The 24,213-nt window shown below is 35.9% G+C and overlaps 1 protein-coding gene across 1 annotated transcript in view; it reads left to right on the top strand.

Annotated features, from left to right (window-relative positions):
• The window catches only part of TSPAN8 (tetraspanin 8), a 31,749-nt gene extending 9,344 nt beyond the window's left edge, over window positions 1-22,405 (top strand). Inside the window, exons 2-8 of the mRNA XM_039866020.1 lie at window positions 2,492-2,554; window positions 7,329-7,466; window positions 8,761-8,835; window positions 8,936-9,043; window positions 13,790-13,924; window positions 17,011-17,094; window positions 21,052-22,405. Coding sequence (XP_039721954.1) covers window positions 2,492-2,554; window positions 7,329-7,466; window positions 8,761-8,835; window positions 8,936-9,043; window positions 13,790-13,924; window positions 17,011-17,094; window positions 21,052-21,105 — 657 coding nt within the window. The 3' untranslated portion in view covers window positions 21,106-22,405. The remainder of the gene's footprint in view (window positions 1-2,491; window positions 2,555-7,328; window positions 7,467-8,760; window positions 8,836-8,935; window positions 9,044-13,789; window positions 13,925-17,010; window positions 17,095-21,051) is intronic.
• The last annotated feature ends 1,808 nt before the right edge of the window (window positions 22,406-24,213 follow it).

Raw genomic sequence — 24,213 nt, 5'->3', positions numbered from 1 at the left:
GTATCATCACTATAGTATCATACAGAATATTTTCACAGCCCTAAAAATTCTCCATGCTCTGCCTATTCATTTCATACCCCTTCCATCAATCCCTGATCTTTTTACTGACTCCATAGTTTTGCATTTTGCAGAATGTCATATAGTTGGAATCAAACAGTATGTAGCAATTTCAGATTAGCAATATGCATATAAGTTTCCTCATATCCTTTCATGGCTTGATAACTTATTTCTTTTTAGCCCTGAATACTATTATCTTGTCTGGATGTACCGCAGTTTTTTTTAATGCATCCACCTACTGAAGGACATCTAGGTTGCTTCCAAGTTTTAGCAATTATGAATAAAGCTGCTCTAAAAGTCTCTGTGCAGGTTTGCGTGTGGACGTAAGTTTTCAACTCTTCTGGGTAAACACCAAGGAGTGGTGTTGCTGGATCAAATGCTAAGAGTATGTTTAGTTTCTGAGAAACCGCCAAACTGTCATCCAAGGTGGCTGTATCATTTTGCATCCTGCCAGCAATGAACGAGAGTTCTTGTTGCTCCACATCCTACCAGCATTTGGGGTTGTCAGTGTTCCAGATTTTGGCCATTCTAATAGGTGAATGGTGGTTTCTCATTGTTATTTTGATACTCCTTCTTTTAAGTGTTAATATTACAGATAACTTTCTGTGGTTGAGACTAAAAGCTATTCGAGGGGAAAATATGGTTGATTTAATAAGATTTCTGAATGATTGGATGTCTAAAAATATTGTGAAAGTGAACTAAAAAGTCATACAGAAACAAACAAAAAATAAGCGTTTAAACAATAACATACTCTTAGTCTTTAAGAGTTCTTAAGGATTTTTTTATAGTTTCATCAGTAAGTATCAGATAAGGATAATAATTATAGTTTTTATTTAGATAATTAATTTTTTTCAGTTAAAGCTAAAAGTCAAAGTGACTATTCGGGTAATGTAAACCTTCTTGTGAAAGAAGAAAGAAAATATTAGTGAACCAATCAAATAAACAACAAAACGCAGCTGCTATTAAAATTACTGAAAATCCCAGAGTCTCATTATCATTTGACATAAATTCCTACAGACTTATTTATTAACAAAGAACTGTTAAAATGAGTATCTATATTCATCTGCAAATGAAATTAGAATGAGTTGAAACGGAGAGAAGAAATAAGGAGTTTTTTCAGGCTCTAAAGCTATTATTTTCAATGGTTTGTATTTTACAGTATGTGCATGTGCTCACCTGTTAAGATAATTAAATTTGTATAGGTCAGTTTTAATAAAGAGCTTTGGTTTTCCATTGCGTTTTTGTAGGAGTAGAAGCATGTAGTAGAGGCAAGATAGGGTGGTGCTGGTTTTTCACAACATGACTGTTAGCTCTCAGGGAGTTTCTTTATCTGAAATGAAGGGTTTGAATCAGGATGATTTTTGAGATCTTTTAGGGAACACAGATTCTCTAGTTATTCAACTATTCATGGCACTCGCCATTCCCTAACAAAGCCGTTGACTCTACTTCTATGGCAAACTTAATGAGAAGCTATTAAAAGTGAAACTGTTGTTTTGGGATTCCAGACATATGACTCAAACAGGCATGAAAGCAATGATGCTACAAGGTCACTGGACTCAGGCATTTCTCTGTCAGGGCACCATAAACCAGAATAGTCTAGAAAGTTCTCCAAGGCCTGCTGTGTTAGGTATGTTACCGTGCTTATTCTCAACATCTCTATCTAATAATAGATCTTTGATTTTTTTTTTTGAGGCCACAAAATATATATCTTTTAAAAAAAAAAAAACAAAAGACAAGGGTTTTCCTTACACAAAAGTAAAATGTGTTTCACATTTTATGTGTTGGCCTTGGTCCAAATTAAATAATCTGGTAAAGCCATTAAAGGAATTTAAGACTTTAAGTACTGTTCCTCATTGTTCTTCTTCTCTGGGTAAGCTTTACTACCTCAAAGAGTTTTAAAAGAGTTTATTTTGGTACAAAAAGTGTTATAAATCCATGTTGTTTAACTGCAAATTTTGTCAAATGTTCTGCATTTTCCCTGTCTATCCTAACTTTTTGCTTCTTGAATCTCGAAGGAATGTTTTGTAATTAGTCAGTTATTCACTTTCTTTTGGTCTAAGCAGCTCCTCAGAGACAAACTCTGGGGGCTAATAAGGATATTTTGTCTTTAAACTGTTGTGACTTACATTTTGTATAAGCAAAAAGACATTTATAACTGAAACGTGGAAAATCGTCTTTCCCCTACCCCATAGTAGAGATGACCCCTTATCCTAGACCTATGAATGGACTGTAGATGGGAAACTTTCTTATCAAACCAATTACAAGGAAACATTTTAGCGATTATCTTCACCTGAATATGCCTCACTTATGTCTTTTAGGTCATAATGGTGTAATTAATGATTAACCATTGTAACCAGATAGCTAGAGGTATATGAAATTAGAGTTGCAGTTTATCTTAGTTGTACGCTAATACATATATTTTTTCTTCCTGCAGCTATGTGGTATCTCGATCCTGGCAGTAGCAATTTGGATACGAGTAAGCAAAGATGGTCAAGAGGTAAATAAATAAATATATGCTTCTCTGCTCCAAGAATAGTTTTATTCCTCTTATAATTATCAAAGCAATGACAACAACAAAAATAATATTTATATAGTATTTTCCTTAACTGCCTCATGTAATTATTTGCATTGATATGTGATTTTGTAACTTAATTCAATTTAATTAATCAAAACTACTCACTCTGTGCCTGGTACTGTGCTAGGCACGCGTCAGTCCTTCTGGAGAATGGAGAAGGTACTTCAAAAATAGGAAGATTGCAATGAAAGTGGAGGTGGGAAGGGTCCAAACTGGGAACTAGTGTTGTGGCCGCCAGCCCCCGATAGACACACGGACTACCAGAAACCAGTGAGTTATAGGAAGCACACTCTTTATTCAGCCAGCCGGGTCTACCAGGGGTACGCAGACCCCAAATTAGGCAGCCCTGAAATGTAGTGGTACAGGGTTTTTAAGCCCTAAACCCCATTCCTCATTCTGTCTGAACACAAAAGTCTATTTTTCTTCTATTTACTAACTGTCAACCCACAGGTTAGTTGTGCAAGCGGGGGTACAGAAGCACAAAGCTTATTGTTAGAATGTTATGTTCCATGGGTGATAACCTATGTTCCCATGGGCGATAGCCAAGCAGTAATTTTCCAGCCAGCACACTAGCTTCCATCCTTATTTGTTAAAGGCCAGCTTGAAGTGTGGGTGGTGGATATAGACCACCTTTCCACTCCACCAAGAACAATTTTGGTAGTCTAAGAAGTTATTGACAATAATTTGGCTGATTCCAAGGCGAGGTGGTGGTTCAAAGGTGAAGAAGGTGAGAAGTTCACTTGGAGAAGAATTTGAATGTGCTTCAAAGGCAACAGAGTACAAAGATAGTTGGTAAATTACCTGTGTCAACTGAGGGTACCCCTTATAACAGTAAGAGGCCGGTCACACTGGTATAACTCAGCAGTTGGCTGGGGATGTCCAGCTTCTCGCCCTCCAGATAGGATTAGCATGACTCTCTTCTCCCCACCACACACGTGCCAGGCCCTGTGACAAAGCTCTTACCAAGATTTCTACAGGTCTGGAGAAAATTTAGTTCATACGGTTAATTCCGGCTCCAGTCTTTGTATTCCACATGCACTGCTTCTTTTCCATACAACGGTATCGCAAATGTAGAAAGAGCATGTGTGTGGGGGGAGGGAAACGGGTGAGAGTGTGGGAGGGTTGTTCTATTAGTTTTACCCAACATCATGCCTCTCACCATTTCCTGATGCCCCTGCTTCCACTCCTCTCTCCCCTTCTCAGCGGCGCTCCAGCTTTCAAATTACTGTTCTTACCTCATGCAGGGCAGTTTTCTTGTTCTTTGTTGTCTACGCTCTTGCCACTACTCTGGATCACATCTTCTACTGGTAGGGCCTTTTCAAAGCAGTTTCTCAAAAAGTTTCTCTCTCTAAGAGGAATATGGATTTTTATTTGGTAATAATTATTATTAAGCTGGCAGTTAAAGTAATATATTTTTTATGAAAACTTATTATACCATGGTTCAGCTAAATGCCTTTAGATATAACCTAGTTCAAAAAAAGATTAAAAGCACATTAACATTTGTTCCGATTCCTTTACTAAAATAGGTAGCTTTTCTTAACCTCATTCTTCCCTCCCTCTTTCCTCTCTCCCTTTCTTCCCTCCCTCTCATTTTTCCTCCCTCCCTCCTTCCTTCTTTTTCCTTTTTCCTGTCTTTTTTTTAATTTGCTTTCTATCATTAGAAAATCCAGAGAATTACTGTGGGAATTAATTGTTTCTTTGTTTTATGTCTCACCATGTTGAAGAAACCGAGTGAGAGACAGGTGTGGCAACTAGTTGATAACGTCTTAGTCCATTAGGAATTCATTTATTGTTTTATACTGATAAATGTAACTGTGACTTCCTCATAGCCTCAGGCTCTGGGATTTGAGCCTGTTAAGAGTGTTTGAAGATGTGCAGAATCTCTGTCATTTGGAAACTGATGTCTCGCTTTGGGACTCGGATTAAACACAGAGATTAACAGCCATCTATTTAAGGGTGCTTTGACCTTTTTAAGATGTGTGTGCAGCCTGATTTTATTTTATTTATTTGATTATTTTATTCTATTTTTATTTCTGGTTGATATGGGAACATTTTCTTTTCCCACAGTGCTTCTGGTAAACAAATTTGGTATTTAATCTGTTAAGAAATTACACAGATTGAATGAATTAAAGGAGAGCTGTTGTCCTTGAGAGGCTGTTACTTCACTTCTAGGGATAAGAATGAATTAATAGAGCTAGACGGCATCTTCGGTTACATTTTGACTCTTGTGCTCTGTCAGTCTGTAACCCTGAACAAAAGTCAGTATCTGCCAGGACAACATTAACCAGCTTAATTTATGTGGATTTGGCTCACTTTATGTTTATCTGTAGTCAGTGACAGAGAATCCAGACCTCAAAGAACTGAATTTTACTAGTGGAAAACAGAGGTAGCAATTTTAGAAGGTGAAACATGAAACACAGAAAAGAAGGGTGTTAGGGAGGTCTTTGTACATATCGTTTAGCGTATCTCTTTGTACTAAAGTATCTCCTAGAGATGCTTTGTTCTCCCTCAGGATAAACTCAGCAATGTGAGGCAAAGCACATGGGCAGCTATCCTTGTCCCCTGGAGATCCCTTAGAATCTGAAGAGGACCTTGAGCCTTCTTCTTCCAGGTTCAGCCATTCCTCTTCCTTTAGAAAGTCTCCCTTTGTTTTAAGACACCTTAGACACTGTTCGTCTGGGGAACTTTTAGCACTCTGCTGTCCCTTTCCTGGAGCAAACACCTGAACTAGATTTCTACTTCTTTCCTAAGAATAGCCACTTATTGGGCTGGACTTGGAACAGTGACCCGTAGGTGGCCAACACACTACTTTGTGGCCATCTTAGGCTGTGGGTCACCTGCCCAGATCAGTCTCATAAAAGTGTTTCACTGCTTGACGAATAAGTGTTGGCTGCATCATCCAGGTCTCACTTGTAGATATTTGAAATATTTTTTCTCGATCTGGGCTATTTAAGCAAAGTTCTGATAATTCAGTGAGGCTTCAACCCTCTCAAATGCCTTAGGGTTTGCCTGCACCAGCCAAAACATTCTAGTAGAGCAGTTATTTGATGATGAGTGGGTAGAGACAGTTTCCCAATGCTGGTTTTTTTGTTTTTGTTTTTTGTCATTTTCTATTTTGACCCCGATGCCATACTTGTTTGTTAACAAAACTGATTTCTTAGCTCCATAAATGAACAAACAACAATCGAACACAAAATATAAAAAATGAACAAAAAGTCTTCAGGACATATTTAAATGGAAAGGTTTCTAAATATGTAAATTGAAACATTGTAAGCACAGACTCTTAGAGACAAAGGAGGCCTTAGATATCACAGAGGCTGACTCAGTTCTCTTTAAAAATGGGAAACTGGTCCTAAAAATTAGGACCCTGACTAGAATATATATCTTCGTTTTAATGCTTTGACAACTTCAGCACATTCCTTCCTACAGATTATTGAATAAAGGTTTCCTCTAAGCTATGAGTTGGTTTAAAAAGTCTTTTAAAATGTACAAATAATTCATAGTAGTGTTTTTTTTTTGTTTTGTTTTGTTTTTTGTTTTTAATTTACTGTTAAGGGAGCTGACCTACATGCTGTGTAGAAGATTCTAAGAGGTGGAGTCTCTGAGTTAGTCTAAGAGCTGGTGCTTTATCTAGAAATAGCCCAGTAGATAGAGGGTATACAAGAAAGATGGGCTACATGTAGCACTCATGTATGACGCAGGCGCAAGGTTTCACTTTTTATTTATGATTTACTTCTGGACATATCTAGAGGACAAGCGGTAGATTGAGGTTAGGTTTTATGAAGGTGATGAAGAAGGGTACGTATGTGGGGAAGAAGCATCGAATTATGCAGGTTGGATAGCCCAACCCACCACATAGGACCCTAGGATTTTTTCTTCAATATCCCACTGCTTAACAGTCAGGCAAAATAAAGAGTTTCTGGAAAACTCTATGGACTGTATCTTCTGAGAACAAGGAGATAGAATTGATATGGAATATCAAGCACTAGACCTTTTTTTTTTCCTTAGTTTAAATTTTTTGTTTGTTTTGGCAAATGTATAGATCAGAGAAATTACTATTATAATCAATATAAAAAGCATTTTATTAACCATAAAAAGTGTCCTCATAACCCTTTACATTCAGTTCCTCCTCTCCCTCCTACGTAGCTCAAAGTCAAGAGCTGCTCTGATTTCTATCACCATTGCTTAGATTTACCTATTCTTGATCATTACATAAATGGAATCTGGAATCATACAGTAATCACTCTTTTGAATACAGCTTATTTAATTCAACGTAATGTTTTGGAGATTCATTCATATTGTTGAGTCTCAGAAGTTTGAGGAACTTGGGCTTTATAATTTAATTAATTGCCATAAAAATACATGCTTTACAATGCTACTCTTATGTATAAAATAAAAAATATGCAAACCAAAGAGCGCATCATGGATGAAAGTACCTGTTCTTCTAAATTTAAAATAATTGCTGTTTTAAAAGGCTATTGCATTGCTTCCATCCAATATCCAATACATCATCTTAGAAAAAAATAAAGTTGGAAACATTATTCGGACACACAACACATCAAAAGAATGTAAGCTCCTTGAAGGCAGGGATTTTTGCCTGGAACAGGGCCTGGCACATAGTCGGTACCCAAAGGATTTTTGTTAGATAAAAAAAGTCAAGGAAAGAAATTTTCTGATTTCTCTTTTCTGTTTTCAGATTCTCAGCAGTGAGGACTCTAGCAGTAAGCCCTACATTGCTGTGAATATCTTGATTGCTGTGGGTGCTACCATCATGATTCTGAGTTTCCTGGGATACTGTGGTGCCATCAAAGAAAGCCGCTGCATGCTTTTTTTGGTGAGTTCTCCGGACAAATACCAATACTCAACCTTCAGACTTCCGAGGATTATCTCTCATCCTCACCATCTGTCAAAAGGACTTGCCAAGATTAATAGAACTCTAACTTCTGTTTAGAGGGTTTTATTGTGGAAGCAAATGTTTAGCTTAGATTATAGGAAACCCTAAGAGAAGATCAATTTTAGTCTTCGTTTATCTATTATTGCTGAGTACCTGCTATGTGCAACGATACTAAGACAATTAGAACCGATTAGGGAAGATGGCCCAAGAAGAAAAGAGAGGATTTGGGAGAAAACTTTTGAGTCAGAAGCAGAAGTTAATAAGGTGTCTATATGGGCGAGGTTATGTTGAGCTTTCCAGGGGAAACATCTCGGCCTTTGGGGGGAACTGTGGGCCTCGGGTACGGCTAAAGAGTCACAGAAGCTATTTTGGGGAGATGTGTCTGAGTGCGGACTGTGGGAAAGTCATATTCCACGCTGAAAAAAAAAATGATAAGGGAGTGAGATAATTGTATCTGTCACTAAAAAAGCTTTAAGAAGGATGGGTTGGGATGGGACAACCCACAGACTTCACTTTTAAATTATACAGTAGAAAATAATAAATGGATATAGAAAAAATGTTAGAAACTTGTGTCTCTCCTAAAATAAGTATTGTGTGGGTCCTCTGAAAAATTTTTTTAACTACTTCTCTATTACGAGGGAAGGCAGAGAAAGAGTTTTAACAGGACTCTAATAGCATCCATAGTGGTTTCCTTTTTGATTAATAAGCCTCATTTGCAATTTGAGAAATTTCATTAATTGAGGAGGTGGTTTTAAATAATTTGTGGGCTGTCTTCTCCAAAATTATGATTCAATGGATCTGAGGCAGGTTTTACGAATCTACATTTATAGCAAAACCCAGGTGATTCTGATAGTGGTAGAAACATTTTTCAGTTAGTTCTGAAATTTGTTTTGAAGTTCGTGTTTGATAAAGAAAGAAGAGAAAGATAATAGTCAAATAAGTTTATCTAAGTTTTTAAACTTTCCCCAGTTAACATCATATCGATGCCTACAATCCTATGAATAAATTTTGGTTTTAACCACTTTGTATGGTCAATCTTTGGAGCAAATGTTTCTGAGCAGTAACGGTCTCAAAATTTGCTTCTTGAGGCAATGGTGAAATAAATAAAGTGCATAATAACTACTTTGAACTGTAACATGATTTGGACTGCAGAAAGAAGTGCCATGCTGAAGTGTCTCAAGATGTTACTGAATGCACTGGGAATAATACATATTCCTTTTCTTTTTTTTTTCAGTTTTTCATAGGCTTGTTTTTGATCCTGTTACTGCAGGTGGCAGCGGGTATCCTAGGGGCTGCTTTCAGATCTGAGGTGTGTACACATATGATATTTGAGAATTTTAGAAAAGTTTGAAAAATCAAAACACTACCTTGTGGCATTAATAATTTAATAATATTTTTTAAATTTTCAGTCTGAGAACATTCTGAATGAGACTCTCTATAAAAACATAGAGCTTTTGAGTGGAACAGATAGTAACGCAAAAGCATTCCAGAAAGCCTTGACTGAATTTCAAGAACAGGTAAATAGAATTTGTGGTCATTTGTGGAGCTGGATGTAGTTCTTCTGTGTTTACTTAATTTTTAACATGTGAGTTCCTTAAAAGTTAAAAAATGTCTCTATTTTGCAGATTTCGAAAGATTATTCTGTCACCATATAAGAAAAATCCAAGAATATTTTAAAGTTTTTTCTAAAGCAGTTTAGGAGGACAGAAATTAAGAAGATATATGTATGGCAGATTAAGCCTCAATTGGGCCAAATCAATAATTGTTTTAATATTTACTGTTTAGAAGGATAATGTGTTCGGGTAGTTTGGAGAAACTCTCTCTCCCTCACTCTCTCTCTCCCTCATGTCCCCCCTCATAAAAATAACTATAGCTATAATTTATTACTACTTACTATGTACCAGGTTTTACATTTAGTAGCTCACTTAATTCTCATAACTACTCTTTGTGGTGGATAGAATAATTATCCTCAGCATTCCTATTTGACAGATGAAGAGATTAGGGCTTAGAGAGTTCTGACAGTTAACAAGTGATGGAGGTGGACTAGTTAATTCTTTTTAAACAATAATTTTAAAAAATATTCAATTATAGTTGGCATACAATATTATATTAGTTTTAAGTGTACAACATAGTTATTAGACAGTTATATAACTTACCAAGTGATCACCCCGTTAAGTGTATTATCCATCTGATACCATACATAAGTATTACAGTATTATTGACTATATCCCTTATGCTATACTTTACCTCATGACTATTTTGTAACTATCAATTTGTATTTTTAATCTCTTCCTCTTTTTAACCCACCTCCCAACTCCTTCCCATTTGGCAACCCTCAAAATGTTCTCTGTATTGATGAGTTTATTTTCATTTTATTTTACTCTTTAGATTCCACATGTAAATGAAATCATATGGCATTTGTCTTTCTCTGTCACTTACTCCATTCAGCACAATACCCTCTAGGTCTATCCATGTTGTTGCAAAAGGCAAGAGTTCATTCTTTAAAAAAATTTTTTATGGCTAAATAATATTCCATTGTAATATGTACCTCCTCTTCTTCAACCATTCATCCATTGATGGACACCTAGGTTGCTTTCATATCTTGGCTATTGTTGATAATTCTACAATGAGCATATGGATGCACATGTGATATCTTTTTCCATTCCTTTACTTTCAGTCTGTGTTTGTCTTTCGATCTGAAGTGAATCTCTTATAGACAGCATATGTAAGGGTCTTGTTTTATTATCCATTCAGCCACCTTTTCTTTTGATGAAGCATTTAATTCTTTTTCATTTGAAGTAACAGTTAATTCTTTGTAATCAGTACACTAACCCCACAATTTGTTAGTTTATTTGTTTGTTTGTTAAGGCTACGTGGCTGTCTTTAGGGCAAAGTCAAAACTTGGGCAGGCATTGAAGGTATTCTACTATCTGGCTCCTACTTAATATTTTAACTTTATAAAACATTGCTCAGTAATGAAAACAATAGTCCAGCCAGGTTTGTCTACTCAGAATTTCTTAAACAATTCTGCCTTTCTGCCTTTGCATCATCTTTGGAATGTACTTACTACTTTTCTCTTTCTTTCCAAATACTACATATGTTTAAGTCCTGACTAAAATATTATTTACTCTGTGAAACTCCTCCCAATCATATCTTTTTTACTCATCATTCCCATCATATTAACTACATGGAACATTCATTTCACATATGTCATAGAAACTCTCAGAGTCTTAGAGGAGAGCTGGATTTTATGGAACATTTAACCTGACTTCTCATTGACTGAAGTATTTTATATCTATGTTCATCCACTCTCTAAATAACTGTTGAAGAGCTGAAAGTTCACCAATTTTTGCCTATCCCACCTCATCCCATTTATATACATGTCTGATGAGTAGTGTGTTTTTTCTTAATTTGAAACAAAACCTGCCTCCCTAGAATTTAAATCATTTAGTCCTAGTTCTTCCTTTTGCAGTTTTGAGGGAAAAGAAAATCTACTGATGGGTCTATACACTGCAACTTTTTCTTTGAAAATGGCTATCGTGTGATTTCTAAGAGTTTTGCTTTTTAAATTTAAATATCCTTTCTTGAGCCACTTATCAGATGACATTTTTTTTTTTTCCAGAGAATCCCCCAGTTTCCATTTGGATAGACTCCATCTTGTAAAAATTCTGCTTAAAGCATCATTTCCAAGAGCAAAAACCTGATATGAGTCAGTCCCTGTTTAACTTTCTCTGTGTTGAGCTTTTCCTAGCTCCCCCATAGCTGCATCCCTTGCTCTTCTCCCCTCTGGGTTATTCCCACTCTAAAACTCAGATTAATCCAGGTTTAAAGCAGAAAGAATTTCATCAGTTTAGTTCTTCCATGGGTGAGACTGAGCATCCTTGATTCTCCCTGCTAGCTGACCTAGAACAAAAGGTACTACAGGTACCACTGGGTCTCTGGATTGGGTCCTGAGTCACACTTGCTGCACATTGTTCCTGGTGGCCAAGATCTCAGTGCCACATTGTTAGAAATCATAATGAGGTTCTAAATGTTCTGTTTGTTGTGGCACAAGTCTGAATTACTTTCATTCTTATAATCTAATTCCATGCCTGAAGCTCCTTGTGTTCATAGAACTATAATTCTTACTTTTCTTTTATCTACCAGGGCTTCCTTCCTCCCTTCTCCCTTCCTCTCTCTCTGTCTCTCTCTCTTTCTCTCTCTCTCTCTCTCTCTGTCTCTCTGTCTCTCTGTCTCTCTCTCTCCCCGCCCCCACTTCCTTTCTTTTCTTTTTTTTTTTAGTACTCTTTTGGGAAAAAAACCCTACCTCAAACTCTGGCTGGGTGACCTATGGCCCCACCACACATGGACAGAAGTTATAGATACTAAATGGTTTTCTCTTTGGATTTCAGGGAATTCTCACACAAATTCTCTGCTAACATCCTAATGGAAGATGCCCCTCTTGGATTCTTGGTGATGACTGTTTGTCTAGAGGTTATTGTCTCATCTCCTGAACAATGCCTTGTTCATCTGGCTGTTAGAACTCTTTCAGCAAGTCTTGACCGACTTCTTCCCCAACTGCTTTCACATGTGATCTGGTGACCAGATATCATGCTAAGTTTAGCTTTCTTACCCCCTACTCTGTCTTTTGTAAATATGTCTCTATAGCTCCCTAAGGAAGACTGAGGTATATTGTATTCCAAATATGGACTGATCTGTGAGTGCGTATGTTGGGACATATATTCTTTTTGGTCTGGAGTGTTTGTATCAATTAATATTGTTCAAGATTATTTAATCAGAAAGAATTTGCAATGGATCATGTCTACCATGGGAACAGGAAATGTGGTTATTTCAAGATTGCCTCCTTTGCTGATACTGATCGACCTTAGGACCAACTGAAATCTCCAGCTCTTTGTCACATGAGCACCTTCTGAATCATATATTTGTGCAATTAAGTCTTTAAGCCAAAATTAAAGACTTTATAGTTGCTTCAGTTGAACTTGTTAGTTCAAGTCCATTGTTTGAACTATCTTTGAAATGATTCTGTTCTCCAATGTTTTAATCATCACTCTGAGCTCTATATCAGCTACAGAGTTGACAAGATTCTTTCCATATCTTTATCTAAATCATTGATTTCAGTGTTGAACAGATCATGTACTGTGAGAACGTAATAGAAATAACAACCACAAAACAAAAACAACAATAACAGCTAACACATATTGAGTGCTTTCTATAAGCCAGCCACTAGGCTAAGCACTTCATATCTTCACATGGCTTTATTCATTTTTATCTTTACAACAAATTGACGAATTTATACTATTATTAGCAACTATTATTATCTATATTTTACAGATGAAGAAACTGTGACATAGAGAGGTCTGAGTAGCATGGACAATGTGGCCACCCATCCAGTGCACTGCATCTTTCAGCATCCTTGCATTGCAATGCATCTGAGCCTGGAAAACTACCCAGTCTTGGTTCCATTTTCTTCAGCAACTTTTTTTACCTCTCTGCACAGAGTTTTCTCCATAATAGAGCAAATAGGACAAGATAAAAGATAATTACTTCTCTCTTTTATCTAATAATATGTGCCATATACACTGAGTCATTGGGCTTATCGCTTCCTGGTTTTTCTTTCCCAAACATGACCACAAATTTCCCTAGTGTTTCCCCATGTTTCAGTTTGTTCTGGCCGAAAACAAGAACTTTTCTGACATTATTCTAAGAGTTTTATCTCTTATTTGTAACCCTTTCCCTCTTGTACTGATGTCCATATAAAATTTAATTTCATAAGAGGCCCACTAAGCTTCTTCTTTGGCCTTTAAGAGGCCTCTCATTCCTTTACTCCTAACCTCCAGAAATGATCAAAGATCATGAGATAGAAATTTCTTTTTTTAAAACCTCTCATCTCTTTTGAGAAAAAGTTCTTTAAAGAGATCTTGACTCTCCCATGAACTTTCGGGAGCTTCTTTCTTAAAGTCTAGGATACGTGGATCTGAGTCTGCCTCTCTTTTGTCATTAAAACCTAGAAGTGAGTTTTTCATTTTTTTCCCAAAGTTCCTTAGACTTTTGCATCTGCAATCTATTTTTCTTTCATTAATGTTAAGACCAAAAAGTAAGATACCTTTATTTTTGCTTCTATATTCAGAGACATGAGTGAGGTGACTTACATGATATTTTAGTATAAAAAAAATATTAATAATGGTTTCAGAAGAATATGATTCAATGTACTGACAATGTTTTATCTTCTTTAGTGACTGCTTTTTCTATTTTTCATCAAATAGTTTAAATGCTGTGGTTTGGTCAATGGACCTTCTGACTGGGGAAATAATTTTCAATCCCATTCCAAGTCATGCAAATGTCCAGATACATCGGATTCTTCTTGTATACAGTATGAAGGAAATTATGTTTACAAAGAGGTAAGAACAAATTTGGCACAGTAAGTGGTTCTGTTAATTTTTTTTCACTATGCAAGTCTTTACAAAAAAATTAAATTGCAATTATAATGGGAATCATGATATAAAATTCCTAAGGATTTCTCAAATAAAAAAGAAATCCTTATTAAAAGATAAAAGCAGATATAAAAAGGCGAAAGTATTTCATTTCTTCTATGAGTCTAGCATCATTTAGATTCAGGTCTAATAGATCAAAGTAACATTCTACTGCAAGTAGAGGCAAAGTACAAACTAACACAGAAAAAGTTTATTTTGTCTTCTCTTTAGTGACTTTAATCATTATTTTCTATTTTTTAATTTTTAACTTAAGTTCTAGAAAACTATATTTTCACTTTAATTTTAGAAGTAAACTTTCTTTTTCTAATCAAATGTTCCTTTTCTCAAGTAATTATATAGGTATAAGAAAAGGACTTGGCCTTGAGGGCTTTCAGTTTTGGATGTTAAGCATACTTATTTATTTGTCTAATTACTGCTCCAATTTAAAAATTGCCTCAGACATGTAAAGTCAATTGAAAAAGCTGGGTTTATCTTTTATCTATTGATGTCATATTTATATTGTGGATGTCAATATGTGAATGTCATATTTCTTATTATTGCTTAATTTATCAAATATTTATTGACCACCTCCTGTGTGCCAGGCCTTCTACCAGCTTCTGGAGATCCTTTCCTTAACAGAGCACAGTGTCTGCACTCATGGAGCTGATGCTTAAAGAGGGAAGAGAGAAAGATTATTAGACAATTCAATCCAATGAACTATTGCTATTTCTTGGATTGGAGCATACGCGAGATGTTAAAGGGCCCCATCTAACTCAGTCTTTGGGGGTCATAGTTGGCTTCCTAGAGAGCATGATATCTGTCTCTTATCACAGGCCTTTATAGAATTTGTCCTTTCTTCCTGAAAGGAATGTGTACAAAAATGACAATCGATATTAATGTATCATTTATTTGCTGTTATTCTTCAGTGCCTAGTATGTGTTAGATAGACCCTTGCTAGAATCAGACATTTTTTTGGATCCTCTAGGAGATTGTAGCCTATTGGGAGAGAGATACATAACAGCTACTATAATTCAATGAACTAATTTATGTAATACCAGAAGATTATTTTCAATCTAATTGGCTTAGTAATGGCTACAGAGGGTAATTATATATTGGGAAATAGGAAGTATCTCAGGAAAAACTTCTCTCCTACTATCACATCTTTTTTACAATAGTATCAAAATTAAGGAGACTCTTCTTAAGGAAAATTACTATTATTATATTTAAACTAACACATGGGGGAGAAGTTATCTATCAGACCACATGTCTTTTCAGAGTCAAGTAATATCAGTAAAACAATTTTATTCTTACTTTTTATATTCCTCCCCCTTCCCTCCCCCTGACCACCAATTTTTAGTGACATAATATCCGCACAAAAGAGGGAAATGAATATGGTATAAACAAATGTAGCTTCCACTTAGAATAATGAGGAAATTAGTAAATTCAATTGCCGATTGTTATCTATCTCCCATTAAAGATTTAAGTCAAAGATGTTTTTCCTTGGGATAGGTTTTGAAAAACCCTAGCATTATCCTTAAAAATAATAGACATTCTCTCCAAAGTCACACATAATTCAGCTGAATATAGGCTGATAGCTGCACTAGTTTCCCAAAAGGAAGGACATAAATTCATAAAATACTTCCATCTGCTTTGTATCATTTGTAAGAAGTCTGGAAAAACAAGAAATCTGAAATGGCCATAATTTGTTTCTTCCCCTCACCCCTTTCCTTTGCCAAGATAACCTGGTCATCTAGAGGGGAAAGGGGGAGAAAACTCAACTATAACAAATGTGACTCAGTAGATATGATCATTAATTTCCCAGTTAATCCTAAATGACATAATAATTCCTTCTAATGTTTACCACTTTGGATCATATGAGGCTCATTGCATTCAGGAATAAAGAGAAAAAGACTGTCTTACTCAGCCTTATGGAGAACTTTTATTTATTTTTTAATTTTATTTAACAAATATTTTGTTAGCCCTTCACACATATAAGACTATCATAGGGATGATATATTTTCTGACAATACAGATAATAGCATTACTGCAGTGTGTAGTATTTTGCATTTTAAAAATTATTCATATAGTTAACAATTTTTGGAATTTTTGGGTCTGGTCTGAGATGTTTTAAGTTTGGAATTGCATGCTGGTTTGAATAAATTTCAAAAACTGTGGCAAAGAGGCAACTTTTAAAATTCTCTTTTTTATCAAAAGTAAGAACATAATAGTGGACATAATAAATTTTTTCTTTTTAAGGTAAAAATAAACCTAATAATTATTAGTAAGAAATTTTTTAAAAACCTTCTTTTAAAAATGAAAATTTGTGCTATTATAAGCTGAAATCCCAACCAGGGAACTCTCTGCTGCAGATTACAGACCTAAAAAATACACGGTCAAGGTGATAACAGCTGTAAAATGAATAATTTTAAGTTAGGATAAAATTATTATTTATACATAAAGACCTCTAGATTTAGTAATGATGAAGTTGAAGCAAAATTTTGCCCCTCGAATGCTTTTTAATGTATGAAAAATCACAATTATAAACTTTTGAAGGGGGGAGGAATGTGAAGTGGAGAAAATAATCCAATTTCTTTTTCTTCCTTTTATTTTTTTATTTTTAATTTCATAAATACATTTTTTTTAAAAAATTAAGTTTATTGGGATAACATTGGTTAATACAATTATATAATTTTCAGGTGTACATTATCATTTGACATCTGTATACTCTATTGTGTGTGTTACCACCTGAAGTACAGTTTTTTTCAGCTACCATGTATTTGATCCCCTTTACCCACTTCACTCTCCCTCTACTCCCCTATATTTGACCTCCTTTACCCTGTCTACCATCCCCTCCTCCCCCATCCCCTACCCTCTGGTAGTCCAATTTCTTTTTGTTGAGTATGTTTCTTGGTTACAATGTAAAAAGTAAACCTAATTGGGGGAAAAATCTTAATTCTAATAAGGTCATCGAAATATTATTAAAGCTAATTTTTTTATGTTTTTTTTTTTAACAGCCATGCATTTCTTTCATAAAAAACTTAGTTAAAACACACATTCTCATAACAATTGGAATAGCATTTGGACTGGCATTTATTGAGGTACAGTATAATTTTTCATTATTAACTCTTTATTCATTCCATGTTTGTTCATTAATTCTTCTAACAAATATTTATGGTGAGCCAAATAAAAATGAGGTGCTTCAGAAAAGCACTGGGTACCAAATGTCCAAGAGCCAGCATCTCCATCTATCAGCCTTGGGTCTGGGGAGGGGATTATAGTCTTATGAATTGAACAGGGCTAAGTCTATTATTTCTGAGTGATCTCTCTACTGGGAAATAAAAACTGAATTAATTTCCACATAGTTCTTAGTCCCAAATATCTTTTTCCCATTGAAAATCATTACAAGAGTTAAAGTTTCCTGAAGTTAGAAGAAAAAACACCAAATAAATCCAAAACACAACCTTTACGTTTTCTCATCTCTCTTCCTGATTTTGAAACACAAAATAAAAAACCAAACTCAAGGGTGTGGGGAGCTATTTTCCTGCTATTTAATTCCAGAGAAATCTGACAAGTTCTAAAAACTCCAGAGAGTTGCCTTTGATTTTCTCAGTGTAAAGGCGATGGACTCATTTGGAGAAGTTTTTAAGGAAGCTCTGCTTGAGGTGTATGTATTTACTCTTATCAATTTAATTATTAATATTGGAAAATATCCTGTATATAGTTTTTATCTTGATGAGCTTTCTTGGTATGTTTTTTTCCCCCTAAGAACCTGAAGAATACCTTTTACGTGGCCTAAAACTCTTTGCCAGAAAGATGAAATAAAATTGTTTCAGAGAAACATTTTTGGAATCATCCTAGATCTTGATTAATTTAGATACCAAGTGAATCAAATTCACTCACAATCCTGCTCAGGGCATTGACAGGAATCCTAACAATGTGTGAGGTGTCTTGGTTAGTGCCTCGGAGAGCTGGTTAGCTAGGCTGAGTGACTGTTGCTTTATGCTCGTGGAATGTTGTACACATCTTCCTTGGGATTGCTAGTAGCTTCCTACCTCTTACTCATATGCCACATCACTGCCAGAGAGGAATTTTAGCTGAGATTGAAGCACTTTAATGTGTTCTAAGTGGTCGTTTAGGTTACTGGTGTAACGTCCCAGCCAACCATTAGAGAAAGGATAGGGGACAATTAATTAGCAGTAAATCTGGGATGTTGCATTTTACTTCCCAGTAGCCCAGACGAATAGGTCTAAATATAAGACATTCTCTGCTGGAAACATGGCTGTCTTTCTTAATGTCTGATATGTGATCAAAGTTAAATGGTGCTGTGTATTAAGACTATTTCTCTAGATTCTGCCTTTTGTGAATTCAGTCCTTTATTTCTCTGCTTTGTATTCTGGGTTAATGCTAATTGAGAAATATGAGCTAGTGGCCATAGAGGTGAGCAAAGAATCACACACATATGTACTTATACATTTATAAACATAAATCACACACACATATACGTTGCTAGAGTAGACTTTAAATGAATGATGGAAAGAGCGGACTTTAAATGAGATATTCAAGTAGGTATCAATATAAGTGTCAAATTCCATGTTAGGTGCAAATTGACTATGACTGGCTACAACCCATGGATGCTTTTAAGAAGCTTCTCAAAACCAAAACCAGAGAAAATAAGGACATAATCAACTGGGGAGATTGACGTCTCTCATTATCATAGCCAAAGGCATTGCCAAAAATCTTAATGCATCTAATGGAAAATAAGATTACAAGAGGAATAGCACTTCAGTATTCTATGAAATTGGTATATTCCATGTGTTTGTTACATATTTCGATATTTAATTGGTTGTTCTAAAGATATGGTTAGGGAAATACTTTAATAAAAATCTTTTTTTATAGGTGTGGAATTTATATATGTTATTATCATAAAATATAACATTTTTAGTTATGCCAGTTAAGTGTGATTTCTAGGCTGCCTATATGTAGATATGATAGTCTGTTTATAGAACTATTTGAAATTTTTTATGTTCAATCTCTCAATCTAAAACCTCTAGATTTGAAGAGAAAAAAATCATTTTATATTACCTCTCTTTTTATTCAAAAAAGAGGTTTGAAAATAGTCTTCTGATACCCAATCTATAAAAATGTATCCAAAAAAATATACATTAGTCTCTCTTATAGTCATTGATACTAGTTGCCTAATACTTAGACCTGTTTTCATACTGTTTCCCAAGTTCAACTTCAAGAAATACAAGACCCATAGAGAGAAAAATTCCTCTAAAAAGTATTTTTAAGAAGAAAACAGGGGCAAATATCTCTCTGAAGAAAATATATTTGAATTATCTCCATAAAAAATCATATAAAAAAATTACCCTTCAACATTTAGACCTTTGCTGTTAATCTGTTTAGGCATGGGCTCTGAGGGAGGGGCCAGTAGTTACTTTTAAGGCTAAGACCACATACCTGAGGGATGCTTCTTAGAGAGCATTAGGAATCTATGCAAAATGTTTTATTTTGTAAGAAAATTTTCCCTATAGATAGTTTTGGAATTCTCATTATTCCTAATTAAATAACCAGACCATCACATCTCTCCTTATTTGACCATAGCAACTTACAAGCACAAAAAATGATCAGCATGTTCTCTTCTCATTTCAAATGAGGGGGAAAAAAAAAAAAGCCACTGACACTGATAGTCATCACTTTGTAGGATAAAAGTCATCCTTACAGGACATCCCAATAATAGCACAGTTTGAACTGTGAGAAAATGATAATTTTACAACATTTTTTAGATTGCTCCAGAATATGGGAACTCATGTACACTCATAGCAAGTTTATCCTGACTCTTCATACCATGAATCTTTTAATTACTTGTTATTTTTATGAACAATGATACATTTTCATTTCAGGGGCAGTGAGGTGCAAGAAAGTATGAGATTAACTGTCTGGTCTGCTGATGAATGGTGGCTTCTGTTTCAAGGGTGTGACAGTGAAATATGACAGTTGCCTTGTCCTAGTATTTTGTGCATTTTCTTTATTCTTTCCTGATACTTGTCTCCCAGAGTTGAGGCTTGGGACCAGGTGAAAAGACCATTTTCATATATAATGTTCTTTCAAAGCTTTTTAAAGTGATTGTAAAAGAATGACTTTGAGAATATTCTGAATGAAAATCATTATTTTTGTAGAGAATTGGTACCTTTTTTTTTTTTAAGAAGACAGAAATGTTATTTAGTAGTTCTCATTTGAAATGTATTTGAAGGAAAGAATTATTAAACAGAAAGTCTCAGTAAGGTAGGAGCACTTGAGGTGACTCAGCATAAATGGCAGCTCCTCCTCCTGCCTCACCTCAAAGTGGGCTGGTGGGGAAGGAACTTTCTATTTGTCATGCACACCGGTCCTTCTGTCGTTTCTACATCAAAGCCACAGCATGCAAGTCACTAACTGCAGAGCCATTTAGGGCAAGTTTTGGGGTCCCTCATTCTTGGGAGAGCTACTTAATGAGACAGAAATTATGGCCCAGATCCTCAGCTGTGCTTTTTCACTGCAAAGGAAATTCCTAAATTAAGCTATTCTCCATAGATTTGGAAGATTTTTTTAAAGAAAAAAGTTACTTTAACAATATGGCGAGACTCCTTGATTTTTATGCAGATGTTCTAAACCAGATGATCATAACCATTTATGGAAGCAGTAGGTGTATTGAGCACCCAGAGGCCTGAGTTCGCTGAGCTTCAGGGCAGACATCCTACAGAAGGGTGTGTGTGTTCCAGAAGGGCGGGGTGCTCTGGTGGTAGCTGCTACTGCGCAATCGAATAGGGCAGGTTAGAGGTGGATTGGCTCGCCGAAAACCCTGATTTAAAAACAAAACTACTTGAGAACTTTCTCAATTCTCTTTTGTCCCATTGGAGTCTCTAATTTCCCAAGAAGAGAGAAAACTTAGATACATAAAATTAAAACTTTCAGTAGCCAGGACATTTTCATATATAATGTTCTTTCTGTCTGTTTATAACATCTCTAGCATTTTCCTTTAAATTCCATGTTAATCCTGTTATTTTATTTTCTAGATACTCGGTCTGATATTTTCTATGGTCCTGTTTTGCCAGATTGGAAGCAAATGAATCTGTGGATGTGTTGAGCTACCATCAATCAAACGCCTTTAAAATTTTGCTTTAGCTTTGTAACTTCAAATATGTTACTGCTGTATATGTTAGGGGCAGCTGTCCTATTAGGATTTCTCATTTAGCTAGACCATAGATATCTTCTAGGCATATTGAGCATATTTAAGATTTTAGTAATACTAGGAAAATGATATGAATGTACATTTTTACTCAAAATAAAAGTAACATTCTTTACGTTGGTGCTTTTTCCTGTCTGATCATTGTGTTCAGGTGATACTGTCCTTTAAAACATTCATCTGAAGCCACCCTGTGGAATGATCTTCATCTCTGAGCGACAGGGACATAGTTTAGGCAGTGCATCTAGGCTTTTCAGAAGCCACACTCTGTTTTGGGTGGTGTATCAACCATTCATGATAAGATTGAATTAAGTCTCAAGTTGAAAGATTGAGAAAGTGGGCCAGCTAAAGGACTCATTATCTCTTTTCTATTTATGTTAATGTCTATTAATGGTGCCTCTCTTTTCTCTCTACCTTTTATGGGGACAAGAAAATTTGAGTGCTGTCTTTCCAGCCATTGAATCTCTGATACCTCTCCGGACCTCCCTCTGGGTCATAGTTATAACTGCTTTTACCTTTTGAGTTCTCATAGACATTTTTACATTTTACTTTTTATGGAGGTATAATACATACAATAAAGTGAACAAATTTAAGTTTACACCTGTGTTAACACTATCCAGATGAAGATACAGGACATTTTCAGCACACCAGAATGACTGTACATGCAACCTCCCAGTGGCACGCTAGAGCTGGCTCCCACTGATGTACCAGAGCAGACCATATACATATATACATCTCTTTCCAACTCTGCTCAGTGACATCACATTGGTAGCTTGAAATCCACCGTGGTGGGAGAATTTACACCGTGGAAATTGGAAAATGATATAAAATAAGAGATTTTGTCTTTTGAGAGCTGGTTGTCAAACATTTACCAGGATGCCACCGCCCTCTTCAACAAATGCCTCCCCAGAGGTAGTCACTCTTCTGAATTCTATGACCATAGGTTCATTTTGCTTATTCTTGAACTTTCTGTAAATGGAATAATAAAATATGCTCTCTGGCTTCTTTTTCCTCAACATTTTGTGAGATTTATCTAAATCGTCGCATACAACTGCTGTTTATTCTCATTGCTATGTAGTATTCCCTTGCGTATAAATGTATGTCACAATGTATTTCTCCATCCTCCTGAACATTGGATTTGCTTCCAGCTGGTGTTATTATGAATAAATCTGCTATAAACATTTTTTTACTTCTTTTAGTATGCACATGTACTCGTTTCTGGGTAGATATGCAAAAGTGGAATTGCTGTGTGTGTGTGTGTGTGTAAATAGATTTGGTCAAAAAATAGATTCTCAAAATCTATTTTGTACTAATCTATACAATACTAGAAAATCAGGATGGACTCGATCTCCTCTTCTGAGGAGGACAAAGAGGAAGAAAGGCAGTCTTTGTCCAGTACATCAGAGTGACCAGCAAGGAGTGAAAAACCTGGGGGAGGAGAGTCCTGGGCTGCGTTAGACAACCTGAGTCTCTGCTCCCCTATTGATGATGAAGATGACTGTCCATATCTCAGCACATGTCACCTCCCAGAAAGTATACCAGAAACTGTACTTTTAATATCTTGTTTCTTCTCACCACATCCTTATGAGGTGGATACTATTATTATCCTCATTTTGCAGATGAGAAAATGGAGGCTTAGAGCTCTAAGTTAGATTACTTGCCCAGAGTCAAACCATTAGTAATTGACAAAACGGATTCAAATTTTGACACTTGCCTCTCAAACCCTGGCTGTGGATCATGCTCCATTTGGTTTTCCCCATAATAGATCTATAAATAAATTTGCCATATTTTATTATAATTTCCTGTTTATGTGTTGCCTCTGTTAGTATACTGCAACTCTCTGAAGACATTGATTATTTCTTATTTGTCTTTTTGTCCCCAGTACTTATTGCAGTGCTTGGCACGTAATAGGCACTCAATAGATTGTAGCTAAAAAATATACTTAGATTTATTGAGAACTTACTGTATACCTAAAAATATTCTAAGTACTTTGCATAGAGTAACTCATTTAATCCAGAACAACCTACTTAGGTTTGTACTATAATTAGACCAAATTTACCGATGAGGAAACCAAGGGCCAATGAGGTTAACTAACTTCTTAGGTCATGTAGCTGGAGGAGTCATGATTTTCTAAGTGACTCAAAACCTGTTCCCCTTATGTCATATCATCTTGCCTTAACTTACATTGTGGTTGGGAGAAATAGATAAAGTGAATATGGAAGTGCCTTTGCATAGTTTCAGGTACACATGAGGACATTTTATAGTAAATATTTTATGGTATCAATGATGGAAATATAATACAGGGAATTGCTGTATTAGTTTGTGTTGCTGTAACAAAATATCATAGTCTGGGTGTCTTAAACAACAGAAGTTAATTTTCTCATAGTTCTGGAGGCTGAAAGTCCAGGGTCAGGGTGCCAGTAGATTCAGTTCCTGGTGAGAGCCCTCTTCCTAGCTTGGAGATGGATCACCTTCTTGTGTGTCCTCACACGGTGGAGGGACAACAAATGAGCTCTCCGGTATCTCATCTCATAAAAACACTAATCCTGTTGAATCAGGGCTCTACCCTTACGATCTCATTTAATCTTAATTACTTCTTGACTCCACATACAGCCTCCCTGGGGGTTAAGGCACAAACGTGGGTGGATAGTTGGGGTGTAGCATGGAGGTCACAAGTCAGTCCATAGCAACTGCTTACACAGCTGATGAAAGAAGTAAGAAGCCAAATGGGATGGCAGGGTACACCAGAAATTAGCAGCAGTAGGAAGTTGCTTCCACTCTAAGACTTGAGGGACAAAGAAAATTTACTAGAGCCCAAGATCCAGGGCTATCTGGTAGAAGAGGGAACCTTGACAGGGACCACAGAGGGAGGATTGTCTAGCAGGAGTAGAAGCCATGACTCAATGGCTACTGTCAGAACAGAGAACGGGAGAAGTGCCCTGGCTTTTTTCCCCTTGCCCACTCCAATCTTTTGCCAGTATGTCCCTTTGGC

This window comes from Pteropus medius, unplaced genomic scaffold (assembly GCF_902729225.1).
Source record: "Pteropus medius unplaced genomic scaffold, Ma_sr-lr_union100, whole genome shotgun sequence".
Taxonomy (NCBI): domain Eukaryota; kingdom Metazoa; phylum Chordata; class Mammalia; order Chiroptera; family Pteropodidae; genus Pteropus; species Pteropus medius.
The sequence above is the reverse complement of the archived record's forward strand: the minus strand, read 5'-3'. Positions and strand labels throughout refer to the sequence as shown.